This window comes from Neofelis nebulosa, chromosome 2 (genome assembly GCF_028018385.1).
Source record: "Neofelis nebulosa isolate mNeoNeb1 chromosome 2, mNeoNeb1.pri, whole genome shotgun sequence".
In the NCBI taxonomy this organism is placed as follows: Eukaryota; Metazoa; Chordata; class Mammalia; order Carnivora; family Felidae; genus Neofelis; species Neofelis nebulosa.
The window spans coordinates 148,810,731-148,836,553 of NC_080783.1; the positions used below are offsets into that span (position 1 = coordinate 148,810,731).

Consider the following 25,823-nt stretch of genomic DNA (forward strand, 5'->3'; position numbering starts at 1 on the left):
GGTTCAGGACATGATCTCGCAGTTGGTGAGTTCGAGCCCCACAGTTCGGGCTCTGTGCTGATGGCTCGGAGCCTGGAGTCTACTTCAAAGTCTGTGTCTCCCTCTCTCTCTGTTCCTCCCCTGCTTGGACTCTGTCCCTCTCTCTTTCAAAAATAAATAAAGATTTAAAAAATATATATCTAGAGAAAACAAACAGAGGGTTACTGGAGGGTTTGTGGGAGGGGAGATGGGCTAAATGGATAAGGGGCATTAAGGAATCTACTCCTGAAATCATTGTTGCACTATATGCTAACTAACTTGGATGTAAATTAAAAAATAAATAAATAAAAATTAAAAAAATAAACATTTCCCTCTCAAATTTCCCTCATTTTGATTTATTACTTAAGAGATTGATTTGGTTTATGAAAAATTTTTGGAAAAAAAATAATCCACACAGTGGTTATCCATGCAGAGGAAAAGAGGGAAATGGGTTCAGTTAGAAATACCAGAGGCTTTGACACATCTGTAATGTTTTATTATAAATGTGGAAATACATTAATACTTAAAGCCAAATGGTGGGTATACAGGCTATAAGGTAAATATATGGTTAGGGGGAAAATTTCATGAATTGTTTTCTCTCTCAACCCATCATTCCTACCCCTCACCTCCAGTAAAAACTCTATGGCTAAGAGAAATTTTGGTCACAAAGAGAGAAGAAATTTAGGGAATATTATACATTTCATAGGCCAGACACTTTATAGAAAGTGACTGGGAGGAACAGTGTCGCAGCACAACAGACAGGGTAGGAAAGACTCCAGAAACAGGCAAGCACCCAATATGAACTATGACATAATTTTTCTAAGAATCAATCAGCCTGGATCAATAACTGCCCATGGAGATGCTTCTAAAATTATCCTTAATATCATCTTTTTCCAATTCTACAGCAGATTACAGATGCTTGGGTCACATACCTTTGACCAGTGTGTGAACAGCTTATCTACCTTCCAGTGTGTTTTTATTAGTCATCATTTTCCAAAGTCATATGAAATATGTTGGTTTAGTAAATTTTCCCATACTCAAACATGCTGAAATAAGACAGTCACCATTCCCCAAGTAACATCAGCTGCTCTGAATAGAAGATTAAATGTCAGTTTAGATCTAATTGGCCTTCCTATCATAGCCTATCAAATTTAGAAACCTACATGAAGTCACCTAAAGAAGCTCTTAAACATGCAGCTTTAGTAAATAGTAATTAAGTATTATTAGAATCATGAAGCTATTTTAATAACGTTTGCACATACAACTTCAAAAATCTCTGTTCCAATTTTGAAAATGAGAGAAAAAGGATGAACTAAAATGCATTTGACGGATTTACAAAACACCTTGTGAAAACGTATAGCTGACAGCAAATGTACTAACGGGGACTATATTCATCCCCTGAATTACAGAAGTTATGAAACAAACCCCCCCAAAACAACCCCAGTATTTTTCTACTTACGTTTTTATTATATTTTGAAAGTAATTTAACTGTTAAGCCTTTTAATCTTTTGACCAAATCCGGTAAACTTGCAGATACAGGTAGCATCAACAATGCTCATTTGAAGGTGACCATGGTAAACTCAAAAACATAATTTAAAATATTCATAATAGTAACTATGACAAGAATTTTTAGGAGCTAATTTTAAAAAAACATCAGCATATGTTCAAAATAAGTAGATTCAGTCTGAGTCTCTAGAACAGAGGCTTTCAACCTTGGCTGCACAGGAGAATCACCCAGGGAAATGAAGCCCAGGCCACACCCCAAACCGATCAAATCAATGTTTAGAGGGTGAGACCCAGCCAGCACCATTTCAAAAGCTTCTGAGGTGACTCTAGCAAGTTACTAACGTTGAGAATCATGAAAGATTCTAACAGTATAAACTTGATTCACTATTCCACAAACAGAAAATGCAAGCACATATATGACATGGAGCAAAAAAACCAAGTAGTCTTTTTTTTGTGGCACAACACACAGTAACTTTTTCCTAAGTGATCCTGACATACTTCAGCTCAAATTAATTTTTCCATCACAAGAACAAAGTCAACAAATTGAACAAATAAGAAATAACCCACAGATCTGGGAGAAATGGAAACACCTTTTACAACTAATTATTTCATAGAGCTGCAACTAGTCTGTACCCTGAAATAAGTGTGACATGAAACATTTATTTTTCCTAAGGGCTTACATTTTAACTCTTGTTCTTAAAGAAAATAAAAGTACAAAAGCTAATGATGAAAATGGTTCAGCCCTATCAATGAGAAAACACCTAGTCTGAAAGCAAACCTCAAGAAGCCCTCCTACACATTTTATATGGCAAGAAATTTAAATTGAACCTATTTGCATAAACACTTCACAACTTTAAAATAAAAAAAAACACTTAGAAGTTTTACATATGCTCAAGAATTAATTAGTATTCAGAAATAAAGACCATACAGAAACTCAAATCCAATCTCTCCCTTAAAGATTCTTCTACAAGTTCAATTCCTTTTTTTTTTTTTCAGAACAGCTTTTATCATAATAGTTTGCATTTATACTGTTTTGACATTTCTCTGTCGACACCTCTCTGAGGTGGATACTAATCAGTTAGCCACACATTATTCTCAACTCCTTATTTCTAAGGCTGAGAAAACTTACTCATAAGCAGTCACTGATTGGAGCCAAGGTGAATGATACAAAAGAAATACCTGAACGCTTGCCAGTGTTCACTGTTTTTTGTTTTTGCTTTTCTACTAATCCACACCACCTAAGCCAATAAAAGGAAGTTATAATGTGAACATTTATCCCACTGTTTTTCATAACTGGGCTATCACAAAAGCTACATAGGGAGTCCTTGCCTTCCAAGGGGGAAAAAAAAAAAAAAAAGCCCTGTCAAAAGAGTGTGAGTATAAAGAACTCAACTGGGAAAAGAATGAAAAAGCTTAACAGAAATGGACAGGAGGAATTATTCACAGCAACTTAATTGAAAGTGATTGATATTTTATGTATTGGGAAAGAAGATTCTCATTTAAAAAATTAAGCAATGGTGCTAGAAAATACCCCTATGGTCATACGGAAAAGTCTATGTACACTTTAATTTCAAATTTTCAAGCATCAGAACCAGGCTCAGATATAACAGATATTTTTAGAATTACCATATCTGAGAATTTAATATTATAATAAATATACTGGGGCTTCAATGGAAAAAGTGGACACCATGAAGGAACAGGTGGGTAATGTAAGCAGGGATATGGAAACCCTAAGAAGGAACCAAAGGAAAACAACAAAGATAAATTACCATTAACACTGTAACAGAAATAAATGATGGGTTCATCAGTAGATGGGACACAGCCAAGAAAGGAATCAGTGATCTTGAAGACATGTTAGTACGAATTCCCAAACTGAAAACCTAAGAGAAAAAAAAAAAAACAACAAACAAAAAAAACCCCAGGGTATCCAAGAACTGTGGGATGATCACAAAATGTGTAACATATGCATAATGGGAATATTAGAAGAGGAAAACAAAACTACAGAAGAAATTTGAAGTAATAATGGCTGAAAATTTTCCAAAATAACAGATACCAAATCACATCCATAAAGCTCAGACACCATGAAACAGAATACTGAAAATATCTACTCTTAGGCATATCACTGTCAAACTACAGAAGAGCAAAGACAGAGAAAATCTTGAAGGAAACCAGAGGAAATAACACCTTACCTAAAAGAACACAGTTAAGAATTACATCACAATCCTCTTCAGAAACCATGAAAGCAAGAAGTGACTGAAGTAAAATATTTTTAAAGTGTTGAAAGGAAAAAAAAAACAAAAAAACCACCAACGAAGAATTCTGCATCCCAGCAAAATGATCCTTCAAAGGTGAAGGACAAATCAAGATTTTCTCAGACAAACAGAAATTAAGGGAATTTGTTACCAGCAGACCTGCCTGCAAGAAATGTTAAAACTTCTTCAGAGATAAAAAATGTTAAGTATTAGCAACAAGGTTTATATAAAGAATGAAAACTCTTACAGAAAGAATAAAAATAAAATAGCATTAAGCACATACACACTTAGATAGAATTATATACATATATACATCTTTACTTAAATATATATATAACCAAAGGCAAAAACCCTAAAAGATGAATAATTTTAACTATTTCAAAATCACCATCTATGGCATACATAAAAATACCATGAACCAAACTAAAAGCCAATTACTATCTAAGGAAAGTTGTTAATAGTCTTAATTCCTTTATTTTAATACCTTAAAAAAAAAAAAAAAAAAACAGTGTGGGGAGGGAGAAAGTAAAAGACTTCTCTAGTGAATTTGGGAGATGGAACTGGGCATGCTCTGTTCAGTGTTACATAGGTTCCTTCCCATTTAGAGCCAGTCTTCAACTGCAGATGCACAGTTTTTGCTGCTCTGTGTTATAGACTTAAAGGAATGTATGCATTCAGGCCCTTGGCAAGAGGACTGCAGTTGTCTACAGCAGTGAATGGCTGGATAAATCTTAATCAGAGATGAAGCACTGGGAAGGCCATTGTGGGGACATATCTACACCAAACCTTCCAATCCAGCTTTATCCAACCAAAATTCTGATCTCCACCTGCAAATTTCTGATCTCCATCTGATTTCCTTATGTATTTGTTCAATCGGTAAAGAATTCAACAGGGCGGAGGGTGGGTATATTAGTTATCTGTTCCCCAGACCAAAGCAGTTATCTCCAACATCAACCATGTTTTATAACTTCATCTAAATGTTTCGCAAACCAAATATTCACAATTAAAAGGGCTAGGGTGTAGGTATAGAGAAAGAAATGTACAGATGAAGAGACATAAAATTTGCTTTAAAGAAAAACAAAGAATAGTTCTTTAGTATATCAGAGAGCACTTTCCTTCTTGGACTTTGAGTATCATGAGGCATCAGAAGGATGGAATCACACATGGATTTACACTATAAAGCTAATAAAGTTTAAACTTTCAGTTCATACACTTGACATGGTCCCATCCAAAAGTCATAGGCATGATTTTATATCCATAATTTTGTACTTTTTTTTCCTTAAAAAGGACCCCAGAAATTATAAAAGTTTGAGGCCTCACGAAACTTGAATCCACACTGGATGAAACTCACGAGGGAAAGCAGAATAAAGTCAAATGCATCCTAGATTGGGATTTTAAATTTTAATCCAACTAAGGAGGTTCTGAAACTCATATCTTATTATAAATATTCTAGAATTGGGGTGCCTGGGTGGCTCAGTTGGTTAAACGTCCAACTCTTGGTTTCGGCTCAGGTCATGATCTCAAGGTTTTCGTGAGTTTGAGCCCTGCTTTGGGCTCCATGCTGACAGAGCTTGCTTGGGATTCTCTCTTTCTCTCCCTCTGCTCCCTTCGTCCCCACTCATGCTGTCTCTCTCTCAAAAATAAAAAAAAATTTTTAAAAACCTTAAAAAAATAAAAATAAATATTCTAGAGTATTACAGCTAAATGAAACAAAATCAGTACAAGTGGTTACTTCATAGTTTACCATAATGAAAGGCTAAAACCCTAATAAGTCTATTTCCCCTCTTCAAAAGAGAGCTTATCATTACACTGTTATGTTAGCTATTATGATAGCAACCTAGGAAAATGTTTATGATCTGATGTTAAATGAAAAGATAAAATATTATAATCACTTTTATCTAAGAAACCTACATTAAAGAAACTTGCAAAGACTTGTTAGTATGTGTAATAAGGATTACCTTTTCTTTCCCCTTTATCCAAATAATCTATAATTACTTGTATAATTTAAACATTTTTAAGATTTTATTTGTAAGCAATCACTACACCTACTATGGGGCTTGAACTCAACCCCGAGATGAAGAGTCGCATGCTCCTCTGACTGAGCCAGCCGGGCACCCCTATAATTTAAATTTTTAAATTATAATTTTAAACTATATCCATAAAGAAATAAAAATGATCTTGTGTAGTTTTAAAAGTTCTAACTCCAATTCCATACAGTTCCAAAAATATTTTTAGCAACTACATTATTTTTAATGTATAACTTTCTCAAGGTCACTACTTTGACAAATAATATTATTATTGCGTTCTATTATAAGCATACCATAACTGCATTACTTCTTTCAGAACTACGCTCAGAAGCTTTTAAGGAAGACAGGTGAACCATTTTAACTTAACCTAGATTGTTACACTTTTCCTGCCCTCTTCGGTCTCCTCCCTTGAAAAGAGCTCCCACTTATTATGACTCACAGTACTTGTGCCTTTAGTAACTACCTTACTTATTTCCTATCATTAATGCTGTTCTAATAAAGAAAAATGACTATTAGGCATTGCTACTTATTAAATCAACAATCTTAATTTTATAAATCTCAAGTTTATATATTTGATCATGATCCTAACCTAAAACAAAATGTTGTATGACTTTCTGTGCATCACTGTATTTATTCAGAAATATTTTCATCCCCATCCAAGATAATTAGGTTGCTACTGCTTGGACTATAAAATAAGTCAGTAAAGTAAAACTGTATGTACTATACCGTGAATAAACAGAGGAATACTAAGAAAAAATAAATAAATAATAAAAAATGATTTAAAAATATTAAAAATAAAAGCAACAGCTCTCCTCAAAACTATCTTTCATTTAAGCACTGGCAATTTCTTTTTAGCCTTTAATGTTAATCTAACAATACTTATTTTAAATCCTATTTGAAAACTGTAGCTTAAAAATGCCAACTGAATCCATATTTTTCTTAGCCATCATGGCTACGTGAATAAGTTACAAACCATTTTATCAGATTTTCTTAAATTAAAAACTGAATAAAAAGATTATTTACATACCATAAATAATCTTTTTCTAAATAATCAACATGGTCTTAAATTCTCTGTCAAAATGCAGTTAAATAATCAATACATATATGGTTCTACCTTAATGGATTTTACAGTGAAAACAACCTTAAATCACAGAGCATTATCACAAAGCATTTATGCTATAATATTATAACCTCATGATTAGATGCCCAGTTTTCCCAATCTTTGTCATTACTAAATTATTAAGAGGTTCCCACTTTGCTTTTATTGTGTAATCAAATGCAAGTATGGAATGCTTCCCTGATTCCCTAAAGAAAAGGCAGCAAATATGCTACCATTCCAAAATTTACCTCAGAAGCTGAAGCATTCTATTTAAGTATAGTTGAAGGTTGAAAAGCCTCTGATGCTGTGTAAGAGTCAAGAATTCTGTTCTTTGAGATTCTCATAATCCCAGCATTAAAGCTATAAATACAATCAAATAAAAAATAAGAAAAAGTTGAAATTCCTAAATTAAAGGATACAAAACACATTTTTTCCCTTGTATTTGAGAATATGACAATGAATCATTGTGGTAATATTGACAATAAAGGAACTATCACATAAAACTTGTTCCATAGTGGAGAAATAGACTTAGGTTCTTTCTCCCTCTACTAATTTGACTATCAACACTTAAAAAAATTATTTAGAAGCTAAAGAACTATTTTACACAAACACACACAGAAATTCCTGTCACAATTCAAATTTAATGTGCATTTTATAAAAATCTATCCTTAAACCGTCAACTTGGCAAAAATTAGGAAGAAAGACTGAAGAAACTTTAGTCATGTTATAAAGGGCTTTTCTATAATTTTTATGAAAGTAAATAGATGTCTATTTTTAGGAACAATAATATGAACTGCCAGTGATTTTTACTCCTTCCTAAGAGGAAAAAAACAGCCTGAATGTGAAAACTTTAACTCCTGTAACATCATCATTTGATTTATATATCAGACGACTATAATCCTGGGTATAGGCACTGGGTAGGTAGGGCGGTGGGCAAAGCCGACAGCAGCAAAAAAAAAAAAAAAAAAAAAAACACAAAAAACAATGTAAACTCAAAACTACATTACACTAAAAGACAACAGCAACAAAGAGAAAGTAAATATATTATTATTATTAAAAATTTATAACTGTAGTTTTTATAGTTTACAAACATTTTCATTATATCATTTGAAGAGCATTTTATCTTCCCACTCTGAGAACAGAAGCACCATTTTTATTACATGCAGTTATACAGATAAAACACTTAAAGTATCTCTAATTTACAATAAGTATTCAATAAATGTTAGTTATTATTATTGTCTGTTACAGATAAAGGTTCAGAGGTCATGAGGCTTGCCACTAGTGGGAGAAGCAGAAAACCACTGAAGAAACATGGGCACAATGGTAAAGAAGGAAGAAATTCAAGTCAAGTAAGAAAAAAAAAAGACCAAAGCAGGGGCGCCTGAGTGGCTCAGTCGGTTAAGCATCTGACTCCCTAGTTTCGCCTTAGGTCACAATCTCAGGATTCCTGAGTTCAAGCTCTGTGTCCGGCACTGCACTGAAGGTGCGAGCCTGCTTGGGATTCTCTCTCTGCCCCTCCCCAGCTTGTGCATTCTCTCAACATAAATAAACAAACTTAAAAAAAAAAAAGACCAAAAGGAAGTCAGAGTGTCATGAGTTAGATTAGATGGTAGCTAGTCACAGGCTTAATTAGTTAGGGCTCCAACCTAGGACAAAACAAAAAGCACACTCTATGGCATCTCATCAATCACACATTCCTGGAAAGGTCCATCCCAAATCAGAGAGAGACTATCATAATAATTCCCAAGTTCAGGATCAAAAGTCACACACACCCCTAATTTTCCTTGCTGAGAAATCTATCTTGAGACACTAAAATATCATTAGAAGCGTGTTTGCTTCTTTTATTTTAATCTTCAAAACGTGAAGGACAACAGTGAATGGTTTTTATTCTATCCTATATAATAAAATGAAGAAGCTGTCCGTTAATCTATACCTTAAGATCATGTCAAGCCAGGTTTTCTAATAAACTCTTCTATGGAGGAAACAATTGAGCTACGCTGGCCTTCTGCCAAAGCTGTATAGCACACAGGGAATATGCAACACTTTATTAGAGATGGGTGTGTTTTGTTAAAAAACAATACTATGGTGAAATTAAAAATCCTGACAATCAGAAGAAGATTTAATACAAAATAATTTAAATACAAAATAATCACAAACTTCTCAGTTATATTTGATCAAGAATCTTCATGTCATTGGGGTGCCTGGGTGGCTCAATTGGTTAAGCACCCAACTTCAGCTCAGGTTGTGATCTCACAGTTCTCGAGTTCGAGCCCCACACTGAGCTCTCTGCTGTCAGCACAGAACCTGCTTCAGATCCTCTGTACCCCTCTGTCTCTGCCCCTTCCCTGCTTGTTCTATCTCTCTTTCTCAAAAATAAAATAAGTTAAAAAAAAAAAGAATCTTCATGTCAAAACCAACTGCTGAACTAGTTTCAGTATGACATGAACAAAACTAAAACAACTAAGTCAAATGCATGGTTGAAAGAGGATTTTATTTATTTTAATTCAATAACTCAATTTACTCAAAGCTCAAACATTCTTCCCTATATTCAAAATATTGTATTTCTCATCACTGACTACTTAAGATATTGTCCTTTTACATCACACCTTAGAAACTGAAAGAGGAGTACCTGGGTGACTCAGTGGGTTAGGCGTCTAGCTCTTGGTTTCAGTTCAAGTAATGATCCCACAATTTGTTGGATCGAGCCCCACATCAGAAATAAACAAACATTAAAAAAAAGAAGAAGAAATTTAAAGAACCACAGATAGCTCTAATGAATCACGAGGCTGTTTTCTGAAGAACAAAAATAGGGTAGAGTTTACAACTCTCTTAAGACTAAAGAAGAATTCATTTTTTGCAGTAGGATTTTAGTTATGATGTTTATACAGTGCAGCCAGATTTTTTTTAATTTCTATTTTTTTAAAAGTTACTGTTAAGCAAAATACTGTTATATATACTGTAACAATATTAACAAAAATAACACACATACTATTACTGGGCAATCAAAAAGAATGAAATCTTGCCATCTGCAACTACATGGATGGAACTAGAGGGTATTATGCTAAGCAAAATTACTCAGAGAAAGACAAATATATGACTTCACTCATATAAGGACTTTAAGATACTAAACAGATGAACAGAAGGGAAGAGAAGCAAAAATAATATAAAAACAAGGAGGGGGACAAAACATAAGAGACTCTTAAATATAGAAAACAGAGGGTTGCTGGAGAGGTTGTGGGAGGAGGATGGACTAAATAGGTAGGGGGATTAAGTAATCTACTCCTGAAATCATTGTTGTACTATATGCTAACTTGGATGCAAATTAAAAAATAAATAAATTATTAATAAAAAAAGAACTCTGGAAGTATAAATAAATACATACATGCATACATACATATATACATACATAAAACACATACTAAAACATGAAGAAAATTACAGCAAGGCTCATTTTAGTTACTTAAAACCTAGTGAAAATCTTAAAAGCAGTCAAAAGAAAAAAAAGGACACTATGTACAGCTGGACAGAAAGAATAATGATGGCAGCCTCATAAGAAACAACATAAGCCAAAAGACAATGGAACAACATCTGTAAGGTACTGAAAGAACAAAAATATGTGTCAACCTAGAATTTCTATACCCATCAAAAATATCTAAGGCAACCAGGGACTTTTTCAGACATACAAAAGTGAAAAGATTTCATCACCAGCAGACTTTCAGTATAACTAATTTTTAAAAAATCTTCAGGATTAAGCAAAATAGTACCAAATGAAACCTGCATCTACACAAAGGAGTGAAGAGCACTGGGAATGGAGAATGAATGACCAAATATAAAGCAGGAACATTTAATCTCTTTAAAAGATAACTGTTTAAAATAAAATAATGTATAATAGAACTTACATGTAAAAGTAAAATATATAATAACAATAGCAAAAATCCAGGAGAGAGGAAATGGAAGTATAATGATTAAGGTTCTTACACACAACATAGTATAATATATACCATTAACCCTACAGCAACCACAAAAAAAAATAATAAAATAAAATCACAAGAAAGTGCACTGGTAGTAAGTCAACAAATGAGATAAAATGGAATAAACAAAATACTCAGTTAATCCTAAGGAAGGCAGCAAAAAAGGGAAATGGAACAGATGCAACAAATAAGAAACAAATAGTAATGCAGCAATGTAAACCAAATCATATCAATAATTACATTAGCTGTAAATGCTCTAAACACCACTATTTACAATGGGGATTATGAAATTGGATGAAAGCCCCAACTATGTACCGCCTACAAGAAATTCATTTTAAATAAAAAGATACAAACCAGTTGATATCAAGAGTGGGAAAAGATCTACAATGCTTACACTAATCAACAGAAAACTGAAGTGGCTAATCAGACCAACTAGGTTTCAGAGCAAAGAATATTACCAAGAATAAAAAGGGCCATCTCATAATGAAAAGGAGGTTAATTAGTCAAGAAGACATGACATTCCTACACGTTTATGTACCAATCATAGTACCTCAAAATACATGAAGCAGAAAGTAACAGAGCTTCAGGGGAAAATAGACAAATTCACAATTATTATCAGAGACTTCAAAACCCCTCTTTCCATAATTAATGGAACAAGTACGCAGAAGGAAAATCAAGGATATAGAACAACTTTACCAACCAACTTGACCTGACATTTACTGCATGTTCCACCCCTACAGCAACAGAATATACATTTTTCACGTTCACTTACTGAGACAGTTTATATGTTGAGGCATAAAACAAAATAAATAAATTTTAGGATTTATGCAAAGAAATTCAAAAAATTCAAATGTATGCTGCCCTCTTCTATAATACACAGTTGGAACTGGTAAGTAACTGCCAGCTAAAAACCCCATTTCCCAACCTCCCCCCTTGCATATGGATAAAGAATTGTCTTCATCAATAAACTGAGGATACAAGAGGCCAAAAAAGTTCAGAAAGGGGGGCTCCTCACTCCTTTCTTGCCCCTACCCAGGGATGACAGCAGAAAAATTCCAAAGACTGGATGGTAGAATTATAAGGCAGGAGGTACCTGAGACCCTGAATCAATCACCCACGTAAAGGAAAACCATCCACCAAAATGATCATTTAATATATGAATGGGAAAAACAGTCATTTACTGTGTTTAGTCAAAAAAAATTGTGGGCTTTGTTTTAAAAGGAGTTAGCATCACTCTAAATCAGGAAGTTTCTAAAGAGGAGTGACATGATTTGATTTACATTTCAAAAGGATCACTCTAGCTGTTATATTAAGAATAGTCTGTAGAAAGGCAAGTGTGGAAGCATTCTAGTTAAAACATGGCAGTAATCCAGGGAAGAGATGATGGTACGTATCTTGAACTAAGGTGATAACAGTGCGAGTGCTGAGTAGTAGTTATATTCTAGAAATATTTGAAGATAAAGTTAAGATTTTTCTGACAGATTAGATGCAGTGTGTGAGAAAAAGAAAAGGCAAGTAAAACCCTGGCAAATGAAAGGATACAGCTGCCATCAACTGACTGAGATAGGGAAGGTAAAAGATAAAATAGATTTAGGATGAGGCAGTGGACAAAGACATCAGAAGATCCATTTTGAAAACACTGAGCTTGAGATGTCTACTAATTACTCAAAGACAAATTCAAGTGGGCAGCCAAATTACTAGGAAATAAGCCTGAATTAGAAATATATATTTGATTGGGTAAGGGGCATTAAGGTAGACACTTGTTGGGATGAGCACTAGGTGTTATACGTAGGGATGAATCACTGGAATCTACTCCTGAAATCATTATTGCACTCTATGCTAACTGGGATGTAAATTTAAAAATTTATTTAAAAAATGTGCCTTCAAAAAAAAAAAGAATTATATATTTGGAAATTGTCAGCATATAAATCACCAACTAAGGGAGAGTAAATAGAGAAGAGTAAATAGAGAAGGTTATTCTTATGCTAAGAGGTTGAGGAGAAAAGGAGAATCCAACACGGGATTCAGAGAAGTGACCAATGAGGTAGGAAGAAAACCAAGATTATGGTATCTTGAAAACCAAGTAAAGAAAATCTATCAAAAAAAGAGGAAGTGATCAATTGTGTCAAATTCTGATAGGTCAAATAAAATGAAGACCAAAAATTGAGCATAGGATTTAGAGAAATTACTGGTGAGTTTGGCAATTGGAGTCAGTAAGACAAGTTTTTAGTTATACTGCAAAGGGAAGCCAAAATATGGAACAGAGGTTGGCTGAGAAAAGGGGAGTCAAGAGAAAGTATTGTTTTGGTTTTTGGATGGGAGAAATAATAGCATGCTCATAGGCTATTTCTGCTTAAGAATATTCAAGCAGAAAGAGAAGACATGATGATTATAGGAGAACAAAGGAAAACTTCTGGAACCATGCCTTGTAGTTTAGGGAACAGGATCAGGTGCACAAGTAACCTAACAGGCAGTTAATCCATAGTTAACAGGCAGAAAGGCAAAGTACATAAACACAGTTACTAGTGGGTGGGTAGTAAACTGTAAATAATTAGGCTATAGTGAACCATGATTGTGAAGTCCAGATATGTGTAAGACCATGGCTCAAAAGTGGTCTTTCGGGAAGCAGTGTTTGAATATTCATTTTTATTCCAACTCCACTAGGTACCAAAAAGCTATTAGAAGTCTTAACGGAGTAGTAGACAGACATCCTGGGGTTACCTTAATTGAGACCAACTATTTCTAGTGACTACTCTATGGCACTAGATATCCTATCCAGGACTCATAAGTGAGGCACTAATTAGCAATTCTACAATAACTGCATTCCAATTAATCCAAAGTCCTCTAAACAGTAGCTACCATGAGTTTTGCAAACAATTTCTACTTGCAAAAGTAGAGAAATCTATCATTCTTGGGAACATTTTACAGATACCGCTGAATGGTTTCAGGCACTTTAAATACTACCAAATTCCAAAGAACAGTATCAACTTTAGTCCCGGAATTAGTTCATAAGTTTAGGGGGATTTTAAGAACATAGAGAGTAACATAATTTTCATCCAGTGAAGAGGATTACACAATCCATTCTGAGTTACTGTCCTCATTTAAAAGATTATATCCTAATGTATTTGTAAATTCACGTAGTGGTGTTAGAAGTAGTCAAACAACAAACATTATTTTAAATGCTTAGACCCTATAGACAATAAAATTATCAAGCATATAATTCTAATATTTATGTAACAAAGGTTTCATTGCAGTTCCATCAGTCAGCATTAGCTACACGTGTCTCTGAAGATTTAGAAAAAACCGCTTCGTAAAAGCAACAAATTGCAGCTCTAACAGCTAAGTAAATACTAAGCTAAGTAACAGTTTTCATTGATTCCATGTCATGTTACATTAGAAAAATTAAGTATACATTTTAATAAAATGACTTAAATACTATGTTCTTCAACATAACATCCCAAAGACCTTTTCTCCTAACTAATGTGTTCATATCCTAAATGTAACTCACAAGCTGCATGTTAATATTAAAAACAAAGAAATAAAAAACACACTTAAATACAAACCATCTACTCCAAGTCAGTGATTCCCACTATTAAGGGGATCGCATATGCCTTCACAAATCTAATAAAAGCTGTGCATATAATTTCAGGGAATTTATGGGTACCTTGAAGTCTATATACAGGTCCTTTGAGATTTAAAGAATCTCTAAATTAGTAAAAAACATGGAGTTCAAAATCAATTCTAAAACATAAAAAAATTTAATATATGAAAAAGGAACTATGTGAAAAAAAACTAACATACAGTGGGAAATGAATTATTTATTAATATTTGCCATAAGTGGCTGTTCATTGAGAGAAATTACAATAAATCTCTACAAATATATGAATGCTTTAAAGAACTAAATGTAAGAAATAAAAATTATAAAATACTATAACAAAATCTAGAGAATGTACATAATCTTGGTTGGGGAAAGTCTTCAAGAAACAGAAGAAACTTAGTGGCTTAAGTTGATAGATTTGCCTGTGTAAATTTTATAACTTTTGCATAAGCTAACAGAAAGCTTTACACTTACAGAAAACAACCACAGGCTTTTTTTTTTTTCTAAAACAGAAATAAACTATTGCAGTCGTTTCATTGGGTAATATAATTATGTTCATTATATGGATATAAACAAGGAGCAGACATTACAGTAAACCAATTTCTTTGTGTCAGAAATTAGATTTTCTCAGAATTATATTCATTCTCAGCAATAAACGCAATTAAACATTGATATTACCATTTAAAAATTCTACTCAAACTGCTAAATCTTAGTGTAGCGTCAGTACAAAGCCCTAAGCAGGCTGGTCTAATTAAAGAAGCACTTGGTGTGGAATCACACTTAACCTGGGTTCCAATCCTGACTCTGCCACTACTAGCTCTGTGGTCAAGTTATATAACCTTTGAGCCTATTCCCACATCTGTAAAAATAGTCTTCTATAGTGTTCTTGGAAAATTACATAAGAATATCCCGTATGGAAGTGCCTAGTACAGAGTCTGATTATCAACTATGCCTTCTCCGCATTCCTTCCCTAAGATTACTAACTGGTAACATCCGTTTTAGTACTGCTTTTTATAAGACTTTTCTTTTTAAAAAATGAAAACTAGTGATATAAAGTTATACATTTTATTTGCCATGTTTTTGCAGCTCCAGGGCATTATTATTAGTTCCTTCAAGTGTTTTGTATCTGAGCTCTTCTTGTTAGCTTATTTTTGAGTACTTGGTTTGATCCATATTTACTCCCTCTGATGGAATTTAAAGGTTTCTTACAAGATATAATGAAAAAAAAACCACATTGTTTTCTACCCGTGGCTTTCTACATGTTAAGATAATCCTCTTTTTAAAATAATTTAGGTTGTGTCTATGGAACTCACTTTCAAGTATTATGAAGAAAATCTGAGGCAAAAAAGGAACATAAAAAAGTGAGGTTATCCTTACCAGCGTAATGTGCCTAAGAAATCTAAATAGCAATATAACAAAGAATAAGTACAAATCTAAATTTTAATATAACTTTCAAATTTCTCCTAGAGTCATTTTTTTTTCTGTAAAGCTGGGTCATTAAAGAGGCCAGAATATGACCCTGAATGCTGCGAAGTGTATCCAAACAAAAAGGAAAACTGTACTGGCCAACCTTCAATATGTAAGGTGAACAATTTTCCTATCATACAAGATACATATTAATAAAATCATGGTAAATAAATGTGATCTCTCTTCAAAACTGTATAGTTTTACCCTAGAGTTCAGGACTGGAATTATCCTTAGCTCCTCCTTCAACTTTAGTTGCACTTCAGTTAGATTTATCTGATGCTCTTTGATAGACTGCTCTTCAAAATGTTTCCAAGGCTTTCTGCAAAGTCTGCCAAAACTGCAAATAGGAAGCTATACTTGTAACAATTATTTGCTAATACATTTTCCTTAATATTAATAATCACCCACAGCAGCATCTAGCTGTTACTCCGTCTAAATGATTTTGCTGCTATTTTATTGCTTGCTTCTCAAAAAGTATTTAAAACAACAGGTGAAAGTGTACCCATAAAAACACTACATTTCTTTTCCATATTCAAATTATAGCCTCTTGAGCTGATTTTTAAATGCCGTGTACATATTTTAATCAAAATGTATCGCAGACATTCTTTTAACACTCCCTCTACATCCAAAATTCCTACCAAATGCCAAAGTTCTTTACTAATCTGAAAGTACCTATTATCTGTGCATTTTTCTGGTCTTTCACAACTTCATACTCCAACATTTTGTACTTGAGACCTCTTCTCTCATTAAAGTAATCACTGTTAATTCCTTAAGATACTTAAGGATATGGTTAATTTGTTGTACAATCTTACTTTTCCTTCCACAAACTTCAATCTCACTATAATTCCCCTTTAGCGTTCCCTCCTCTTCTAAATTCATTACATCAACATTGCCGGGAACCACGTACATCAACATTCCTATTAAGCCCAAAATATTAACAAAATTCAGCTCCACTAAAAAAAGAAAAAAGTTTAAATGCCTGTATGCCTCCTTTCAGTACCTCATTGAAAAGCTTTTTATTTGCTTTCCTGTCCTACCTGGCAGCCTATTTCCCCCGTCAGTTGTGTGGTCCCCTGCTGCCCCCAGCACAAGAGTGCAACTCACTACAGTGTATTTCTTTTACTCACCATCATTCCCAGTATCTCCCTCCATTTCTGAGCATCTATTCCTTCGTGAACCGCCCCATCCCCAAAAGATCTGTCTCCAGGTGCCAACGTCTCAATTAGCACACCCCTGGACTGGCACTGCCAGGACTTTCGGCAGACTCAAGAAAACACGCAAGGCTGAGCGTTTCTGCCTCCTCCAGCAGTTCCCGCTCCCTACTGAGTTCGGTCTTCTTTAGCGGTCTCCCCCTTGGAATGCTTACTTTGGGTAACCCTTAGGCACGGGAAAGCCCACCCTAGCAACCTCTGCCCCGTGACCTCGCGAGCACAGCACGCCACTCAAGCTTAATTCACACCTTTCTTGGAGCTTGTGTTCTCGATGCCCCCAGTCCCAGCTCTCTTTGCAAGCTCTTTCAGCTTCCTGCCCCCGAGCCAGACCGCAGGTTAGACGAAAGCCCACTTGCTCGGGTTGCCATGCCTCCCTGGCCCGACCCCTTCTACACCACTCAGCCCCGAGTGGCTCTGCTCCTTACCTAGCTTCGATCGGGACTCCTCCAGTTTCTGGATTTGGTTCTCCAAGAAGAGCATCGCCACTGCGAAGGCCACCACCGCCAGCAGCTGCAACTTGGGCGGCATCATAATCCTAAGGAGCCCCATGAAACCCGCTGCTCGGGATCAAGACATACCGCGGGGGGCGGGGAGCGGGGCCCCGGAGGCGAGTGAGACGCCGGGGGAAGCCCACCGAGCCGGGAGAAAGGCAAGGAGAGCGCGACAGCTAGAGAACCACCGCAGCGACCCCCCTTCTTGCCTCTCCAGTCCCCCGCCCCCAGGCGCCAGCACCAACGCCGCCGGTGCCCGCTTCTCCTGGACCGACTCAACGGTCGCCCCCTCCAAAAGCCCGCGCAGCAAACACAGCGCGAAGCGGCTGCCGGGCTCTCGCCTCTCTCTACTGCCTCAGTCCCCGACCCCCGCGCTTGCCTGCCTGCCCGCCTCCTTCTCTTCCTTCCTTCCCTCCCTCCTTTGCTCGCGGCCGCGCGCTCCTCCGCCAGCGCTGCGGCTGCGGCTGCGCCGCCCTCGGCTCCGCCCCCTGCCCATCCCCCTCAGCCACCACGCGCACGCATCCACGTACGCTGCTCGGCAACCAGAGGCTCCACCCTCTGCTCCCGTTCCGTTGTGCCTATTGGACCGAAGAACCCCGGAGCTTTGCTCTTGGTTCGTGTTACGGTTGGTTTCCTTTGCCGCAGGTGTCAACCAAAGCGACATTCGATTGGGTAAACTTGGAGAAGGAGGCAGGCCTAGACTGCCAAAGGCGGAGCTTCTTGGCTGCTTGACGAAATGTCGTGAATAAAAGGAAGGAACGCGGAGCTTCATAAGTTTGGGAGCTTAGGAGAATGCCTGATAGGGGTTATCGAAAGGACCCAGCGACTTTATATTTATATGAAATATAAAGGTATTCGACCATCTTTAAGCTTCCATATACCCTTAGGTAATACGCGTCTCTGCAGAGTAAGAGATTTGATGGCAACGGCCATTAGTAGCCTGTTTTGGATCAGGCTCTGGAGTGGACGCCCCTAGCTGCGGGGTCCTCTGGGCAGTTGGAGACCTACGGAAGATGGTAGCGATGGCGGCTGGGCCCGGTGGATGGCTGGGGCCGGCGTTTGGGCTGCGGTTGCTCTTGGCGGCTGTACTTCAAACGGTGAGTGAAGATCATCTCCGCGGCTTCCTAGGCGCGAGTGGGGGATATTGCTCTGAGGAAGACGAAACATTCAGTACTGAATGGGAGCCACACTTGGAGAGGGTGGGAGGTCTGGGTTTCCTTAGCCACCGCTGTGGCCGGAATGCTACGTGGCTTCATTCCTGATTTGATGTTTTTCCTTTCCCGCCCGGGTTTCTAGCGGTTCTTTCTCCTGACTTCAGAATATCTTGAGTAGTATTTATCTTCTTTTGCAGAGCTCCAGCTAATAACAGTCTGTAAACCACACAGTGAGGCGGGGGGGGGGGGGGGGTATTGGGGAGGCAATAGACCTTGGAAAGGAATGAAGATTGTTTTTAAATGGACGAAATACAAGGGACTATCTACCGTTCCTTGTGACAAGGCTCCCTAAATCTTAGAAGAAAGCCCCAAGTCTTTGGTTCAGGGTACATTTTCTGTTTACTTTTTCCCCTGAATGGTTAGTGGTGTCTAATTCACTGTTAGACAAACCTTTTTATCTCTGATATGTTATTCACGTGCTGTTGGGTGCGTTTTAGTGCCATTTGTGGTTTTTGACGTTTCAATTAAAGGAACTACTCCGTGGTAAAGCACAATTTTTTAAATTGATTTTCTGAAATTGATAGCCTTCATCTCGTTTAACATCGGGCAGTGTTAACTTTTTTATTTAGTTTTTCTCCATTAACACAACAGATGCGTTCTCAATCTTTGAACTGGATAGGGCTAATTTTGTCTTATTTTTCTGTTGGGTTAGGTACAACTTAATATTGATTAATTCCTCCCAAGAATCTTGCAGTCCATGTTTTGCTATGTGAATGAATAACTTTTTTTTCTAGGCACTGTGGGAGCCTTTACATGCTTCATTAATCAACGTAATTCTTCAGGTATTTATTTTTCTGAACCTGCTGAAAATTTTTCTCCAAGGAGACCTGGTTTGATTGGTTTATCCAAGGTTTGAGGGAGTTAGGACCTATACCGAAGGCTTCTATAAACACCCCTGCTTTACTTTCCTCAAAGAGTTTGAAGATCCTGGGGCACCTAGGTAGCTCAGTGTCCAACTTCAGCTCTGGTCATGATCTTGAGTCCTTGCGTTCAAACCCTTCGGGCTCTGTACTGACAGCCTGGAGCCTGTTTTGGATTCTATGTCTCCCTCTCTCTCTACCCTTGCTCCTGCTCTGTCTCTCAAAAAATACAATAAAAAGTCAAATTAGAAAAAAAAGGTTTGAAGATCCTGCCTGTTTTTGCAACCATACCTAAAAGGTGGATTTTTTACTTCTCTGATTAATATTATGGTACTCTGTTATTCAGGCATTTGGTGCCTTAGAAATTACTGAAAGACCCCTCTCTGAACTTTCTACTGGAGGTTGGTTTTTGTGTTGGGGGGGGGGTGGTTTTTTGTTTTGTTTGTTTGTTTTTTTGCCTATCTTGGGTAATTTGAGTCCACCACCATGCAAAGATAAGGAATAACATTTCACGTTGACTTCCCCTCATTTCACTTTAATTATCAACTGCTGTGTAACCACCCCAAAACTTAATGGCTTAAAATAACAAGGATTTCTCGTAATTCTGTGGGTCTGCTGAGCAGTTCCTCAACTGTTGATTTCCTGTGCTCATATATGCAGCTCTGTTTAGCTAACTAGTAGCTAGCTGAACTGCAGGGTCCAAGATGGCTTCATTCTTAGTTGGTGCTGTTAGCCAGGAAAACTTGGTTCTCCTCCATGTGACCTCTTGGCCTCCAATAGGCCAGCCCAGCTTCTTTTCATAGCAGTCTCCGGGCAGCACTCCTAAAGAGCAAAAGCTGCAATGCCTCCTGAAGCCCAGGAGGCTTTACATATATTTTGAAATTACGTATATCACTTCTACCCCACAGTATTTGTCAAAACAAATCATAGGGCGAGTCTAGATTTCAGGGATGGAGAAACAGACCCTACTTCTAAATGGGAGCAGTGACATACTCCTCATATGTATATGGAAATATACATATCAGGATAGGAGGAATTTATGGCCATTAAATAATCTACCACAGTGACCACAGAATTTAAGTCAGAAAGTTGGATATTTGATTCTTTCCTTTCTTTACATCCCTCACATCAGGCAGTTGCCAAGTCTTGTTGATTTTACTTCCTGAATCTCTCTCAAATCCATGCACTTATTGTCAATCCCTCATTCAGGCCACCAATATCTCTCTCCTTAGCAATAACAGCCTCCTGGCTCACTCTTATAATTATCAGAACCTAAATGGTTGACTTTGCCAGCTTCCCAATTGCCCAACCCAGCAAGTAGTCATTTTAAAATTCTTCTCTTTCATTCATTAGTCATTAAACCCTTAAAAATTTCCAAGCCAGTCCACTTAATTCTATTTCCATAGGCAGTACCTAAATTCAGGCCACCATTTTTGCTTGCCTGGAATTCCCACAACAGCTTCCTTAAACAAGGTTCCCTATTTCATTTTCCCCCTTTTTAGTTCAATCTTTATGATGCATTCAAAGTCATCTTTTTAAAACTTAGAACTGTCATTATTAAAATTCAGTGATTCCCTGTTGCTTTTAAGATGGAGTCTATTTTGAACATTCCTTAACAAGGCCTGTTTCACCTGATACGTATTTGTTTAGCCAGGTTTAATTCCCAAATCTTGCCTCTACTGGGAGAGCCAAAAGGTAGAGCTGGAGAATTGGGGTCATTTGTTTTAGCATATCTCCCATACCATGCTCTCCCTCACCAGGCCTAAAGTGGAGTATTTAGATAAAATGCAGAGCTTAATTTACATACCATTTCCAGATTTGCAAAGCCAGGTGTACTCTCTCCCTCGCATATTTTATCATCATATCTTATACTCTGTACGCAGATGCACAGTCTTAACAGCACCATAACTCTGTGCACTCCCACAGCTCCTGTGCCAATTAGATCGTACCCAGAGGGAATACAGAGACTTTTTTGGGGGCTGTTTTTTTATATTGTTCCTCGTATGTATTCATTAAAATCTTTCTGATCATTAAAATTCTTCTGACATGTGGATGGCTTCCTAGTTCACTTGTGTTTGTTCCTTGATATCAGAATCCTGAGGATATCTGTAGTTTGTGTAGATTGGTGATGAACCCCACCCACTCCCACAAATGAAGAATGACTCCAAAAATAGAGAGTTCTGAGGAATTCACCCTTGTTGAAATATTAACTTCCCTAAGGTGTATTTCTGTCTCTTCAGTAATGAGTAGTATTTTTAACAAAATAAGTCAATAAATTCCTTGAGAATGAAAAGGGAAGCATGGAGGGTTGTTGGTAAAATACTAAGAAGTTAGAAAACTGCATTTCCCAGTTAGTCTAAAGCCAGGGGGTGGGGGGAGGCCAACTAGAATAAGTAGTTGGTGGTGGTAAAAATAAGCCAAATCTTTGGAACCTGACAGATGAATGAAAAGAGAGTGAGGAAAGAATTCCTTGGCACCTTGAGGTTGAGCTGCTGGGTTGGTTAGAGGATTTAGCTCCTTCTTTGTTTATTTAAACCTCTGAGTCCTTAGACTAGACAAGTTTTCATCACTGTGCCATTGTAGATCTCTAATTTAAAGTTAATAGTAATGCATAGTTATCAGCATTCCAGTGAGGTGACATCTGGGAGGATATAAAGTGATTTAATCTGAAAATACACTCTGAATATGCTTAAGCATTAGAAAAGTAATAGTTTAGTATGGCCTACGGGAGCTGTTCTCTGGGGCACCCAGAACTAAGTGGTATTCAAGTCTTCATTTAGCTCATTCATAATATTTCTTCAATATTTTGAAAGGCATTATATACCCAAAGCAGTACAGAACAATACTGTGTATCTTTAATTCTGAAACATAACACTTCATTCCCCTTTTCTTCACAGGTTAACACCTCCATCAATCTGGGGGACAGGATTATAATTGCGAGCATTTTTGTTATTTGTGGTACATACAATAATGGTGCATCATGGATTTTTTGAAATATGATAGCTCATAGTAAGGGTTTTGAGGGCCAATCAGGATTACAATCTTAATATTGTCACCTCCTGTGTGCTGTATTATCTTAGATTACCTTAACTATCCTAAGCCTCTATTTCTCTGTAAAATGGGGATAATAACTACTTAAGAGAGTGGTTGAGATTGAATGGAGTAATGATATAAAATGCTTAGCAGAATATCTGGTGCTTTGTAAGAGCTTGCTATAATGGCCATGTTTCTGGTATTTATTTTCATAGGGTTGATCTATAATCCCATCCCTTTGGTTTAGTCTCAGATTTGAAATCCGTTCACAATTATATGAGAAACTTATGAGTTTTCTGAGACTAAGGGTAAGTTAAGAGACAACTATTCATATGTATGTATAGTAAGTTGTATATACCAGACTTCTGCCTGAATAGGTAATGTTACAATATGGTTGATTCAGTTTCCCTGACAACAACCCTCACCTACAAAGAAATAGTGATACCAGAAAAATCATGAGTAATGCATGAAGGAAAGAATGGAGTCTCTTAGCTTGTCAATCCTACTTTGAATTGGGGAAAGTTAAACTTAAATGGTTATCCCAAACAGGGTTGTCCCACCCTGTCCTTAGAATCTATGTCTTTCTTACAAGTGTGGCCAATTATTTTAAAATTTAATGTGTGGCCTTAATGTGGCCATTTAAATGTTGTACAGTTTTTGCTAACAAAAAGATCATCATACATTTATAATTTTGAACTCCTATATTATTTAGCATTTGATATTTATTAGTGAAGTACTAAATATGTTCCGATCTCCTTAGATTCAAAGCATTGAGTCTGCAAAACTAATGAAAGAAGAGCTAGAAAGTAGTTCATTCATGAATGTAACTTCACTACACTTGTCCTCTGTCCTGTGTCTAATGATTAAAACATAAGTAGTGTGTTGTGTTTTTTAAGAAGGTTTTTAAGAGCACTGGAAAGTGGGAATAATGCTAACATTTATTAAGTACCTACTGTGCCTTGGCTAGGAAACTAGATGCTGCCAGTACTTTTTCTCCTTTAATCCTCAGAATTTTGTGAGATAAATAGTAATTATTCCTATTCAGAAATTCAGAAGTAAGGTTGCTCTGTGCTGACATTTGAATCAAGATGTCATCAGACTCCAGAACACCTGTTTAGCATATTATGCCACCTGTCAGTAGGTGCTCAATAAATGCCAGAATAAAACCAAATAACACAACTGCATGATCATTCGAGATTTTTGTTTTGTTAAACCTGCTTTGGCAATAACAATTTCTTGACATTTGTTAAGCAGTTCATAGTTTCAAAGTGATTTCACTTTTATTGCCTATTTTAATTACCATGACTACAAAACAAGTCACCATAAAATATAGTGGAATAAAAAAAATTGTTTTGCTTTTAGATTCTGTGGGTGAGCAGTTCAGACAGGGCACAACAGGATGAGTTGTATGTTCCATGGTGTCTCAGCTGAAAGACTGGGGTCTGAAATAATGAAGATTCTTTTCTCCTATGTCTATTGGTTGATGATGGTTGTCAGTTTGGGGCTTCAGTTGCTATCTACATGGGAATCTCCATGTTATCCCTCTAATTTAGCCACCTTACAGTATGGTGGCTAAGTTCCGAAGTTGAATGTTCCAAGAGAGACAGAGGCACAGAATGTGGGACCAACAGCCATGCTGTTTCCTTTTTTATGACCTACCCTCAAATTACATAGTGTCACTTCTTTTGCACTCGAGTCAAATCTGTCACAAGCCCCTGCCTAGATTCATGGGGAGGGAAAACAGACTCCTACTCTGAGGTAGAGGACTGCCAGTCACACTGTAAGAACATCGTGTGGGATGATGCATATATGTTCGTGTGGCCATCTTTGAAAAATACAAATTAACCTGTGAAGTAGATCAAGCATATCACTTTACTAATGAAGAAATACTTTATTCATAGTAGAGTAGCACATATCTTAGGTGCCTCCCATAAGAATGGGATACTTGATCTATTTGAATATTATACACATCCCACATTATTACTGAGATAAGGTAAAAGATGTATAAAGTATCAAATTAGGGTATTGACTAACACAAGACCAGTGGGATGATCAGCATTTTGGGAGAGTATGCCAGCACTACTTAGTTTTTATATTGGCAGATGCCCTTGGATTTTGATCTACCTGGTTAGCTTAGAAGGTTGACAGACCACATACAGCTGGTGGCCCAAATCCAGCTAGCCCTGTTTATGTAAAGTTTTATTGGAACACAGACACCCACTCATTTGTTATTTTCTGTGACTGCTTTTGTGTCGCCATGGCTGAGTTGAGTAGTTGCAACAAAACCATTTAGCCACCACAACCTAACACAATTACTAATCTGGCCCTTTACAGAAAGTTTGCACACCCTTGGTCTAGAAGATGAACAGTTGCAGTCAAACAATCTGAAATTCCTCTAGACTTGAGGCTGTAGTTTTGACCAATTCATTTGTTCAGTACACATGAGAACTAGCACAAGTGCTATTAAAACAGGTAACTTAATGCTTGCCCTCAAAAGAGTTCACAGTACTAGGGAATCAGACAACTCTAGATTCACATAGTACAGTGTCATGAGTGGCACCATCTTAGACCTATGCACAGATTTCTTCCTCTGAAAAGTACTATGGCTAAAGATAGGATCTCATACTCCACCCCCCCCCCCACCCCCCCCACCCCCCAGAGAAGGCTTCCTGGAAGACTGATACAATCAGGTTCTTGAAATAAGTTGAAAAAGGAGCCTTAGATGTAAGAAAAGTTTGAGCAAATGTATGAGTGGGAGTTTTATTTTTCCAGGAATTTGTTATAGCTGAAAAGTAGAATGGGATTGGAGAAGTAAAGAAAGGTAGGACTGGTGGTGACCATTAAAGCCGCTGAGACAAGAAATGATTTGAGAGCTCTTTAAGAAACAGAATTGTCAAAACTTGTTAATTGCTTGTAAGAATGGTGAAGAATGTCGAATGTAGAATGACTGACCTCAGCAACTAGGTGGTCAGGAAAAATGGTGCCATTTTACTAAAATAATTGGATACATTGGGAGGAATAGATTTAAGCAGAAAAGGTAAGTTTCACTGTTGGAGTTTTTTTTTGATTTGCAATG

The 25,823-nt window shown here is 36.8% G+C and overlaps 2 protein-coding genes across 5 annotated transcripts in view; one reads left to right on the forward strand and one right to left on the reverse strand.

The window, feature by feature from the left end:
- The window catches only part of HS2ST1 (heparan sulfate 2-O-sulfotransferase 1), a 175,490-nt gene extending 157,448 nt beyond the window's left edge, over positions 1-18,042 (reverse strand). The window contains exons 1-2 of one of the 3 annotated variants that reach the window (XM_058716696.1): positions 17,575-17,675; positions 16,143-16,275 (exon numbers count right to left, since the gene is read on the reverse strand). Coding sequence is in view for 2 of the 3 variants with exons in the window: in XM_058716694.1 (XP_058572677.1) it covers positions 17,575-17,698 (124 nt within the window). In the remaining variant the exon portion in view is untranslated. Of the gene's footprint in view, positions 1-16,142; positions 16,276-17,574 lie in introns of all 3 variants that reach the window. The other 2 variants (XM_058716694.1, XM_058716695.1) reach the window with 2 other exon arrangements.
- Positions 18,043-18,371: 329 nt separating this feature from the next.
- SELENOF (selenoprotein F) overlaps positions 18,372-25,823 on the forward strand; it is a 52,631-nt gene continuing 45,179 nt past the window's right edge. Inside the window, exon 1 of one of the 2 annotated variants that reach the window (XM_058716699.1) lies at positions 18,372-18,737. In XM_058716699.1, the coding sequence (XP_058572682.1) occupies positions 18,654-18,737 (84 nt within the window). In that variant the 5' untranslated portion in view covers positions 18,372-18,653. The remainder of the gene's footprint in view (positions 18,738-25,823) is intronic. The other variant, XM_058716698.1, reaches the window with a different exon arrangement.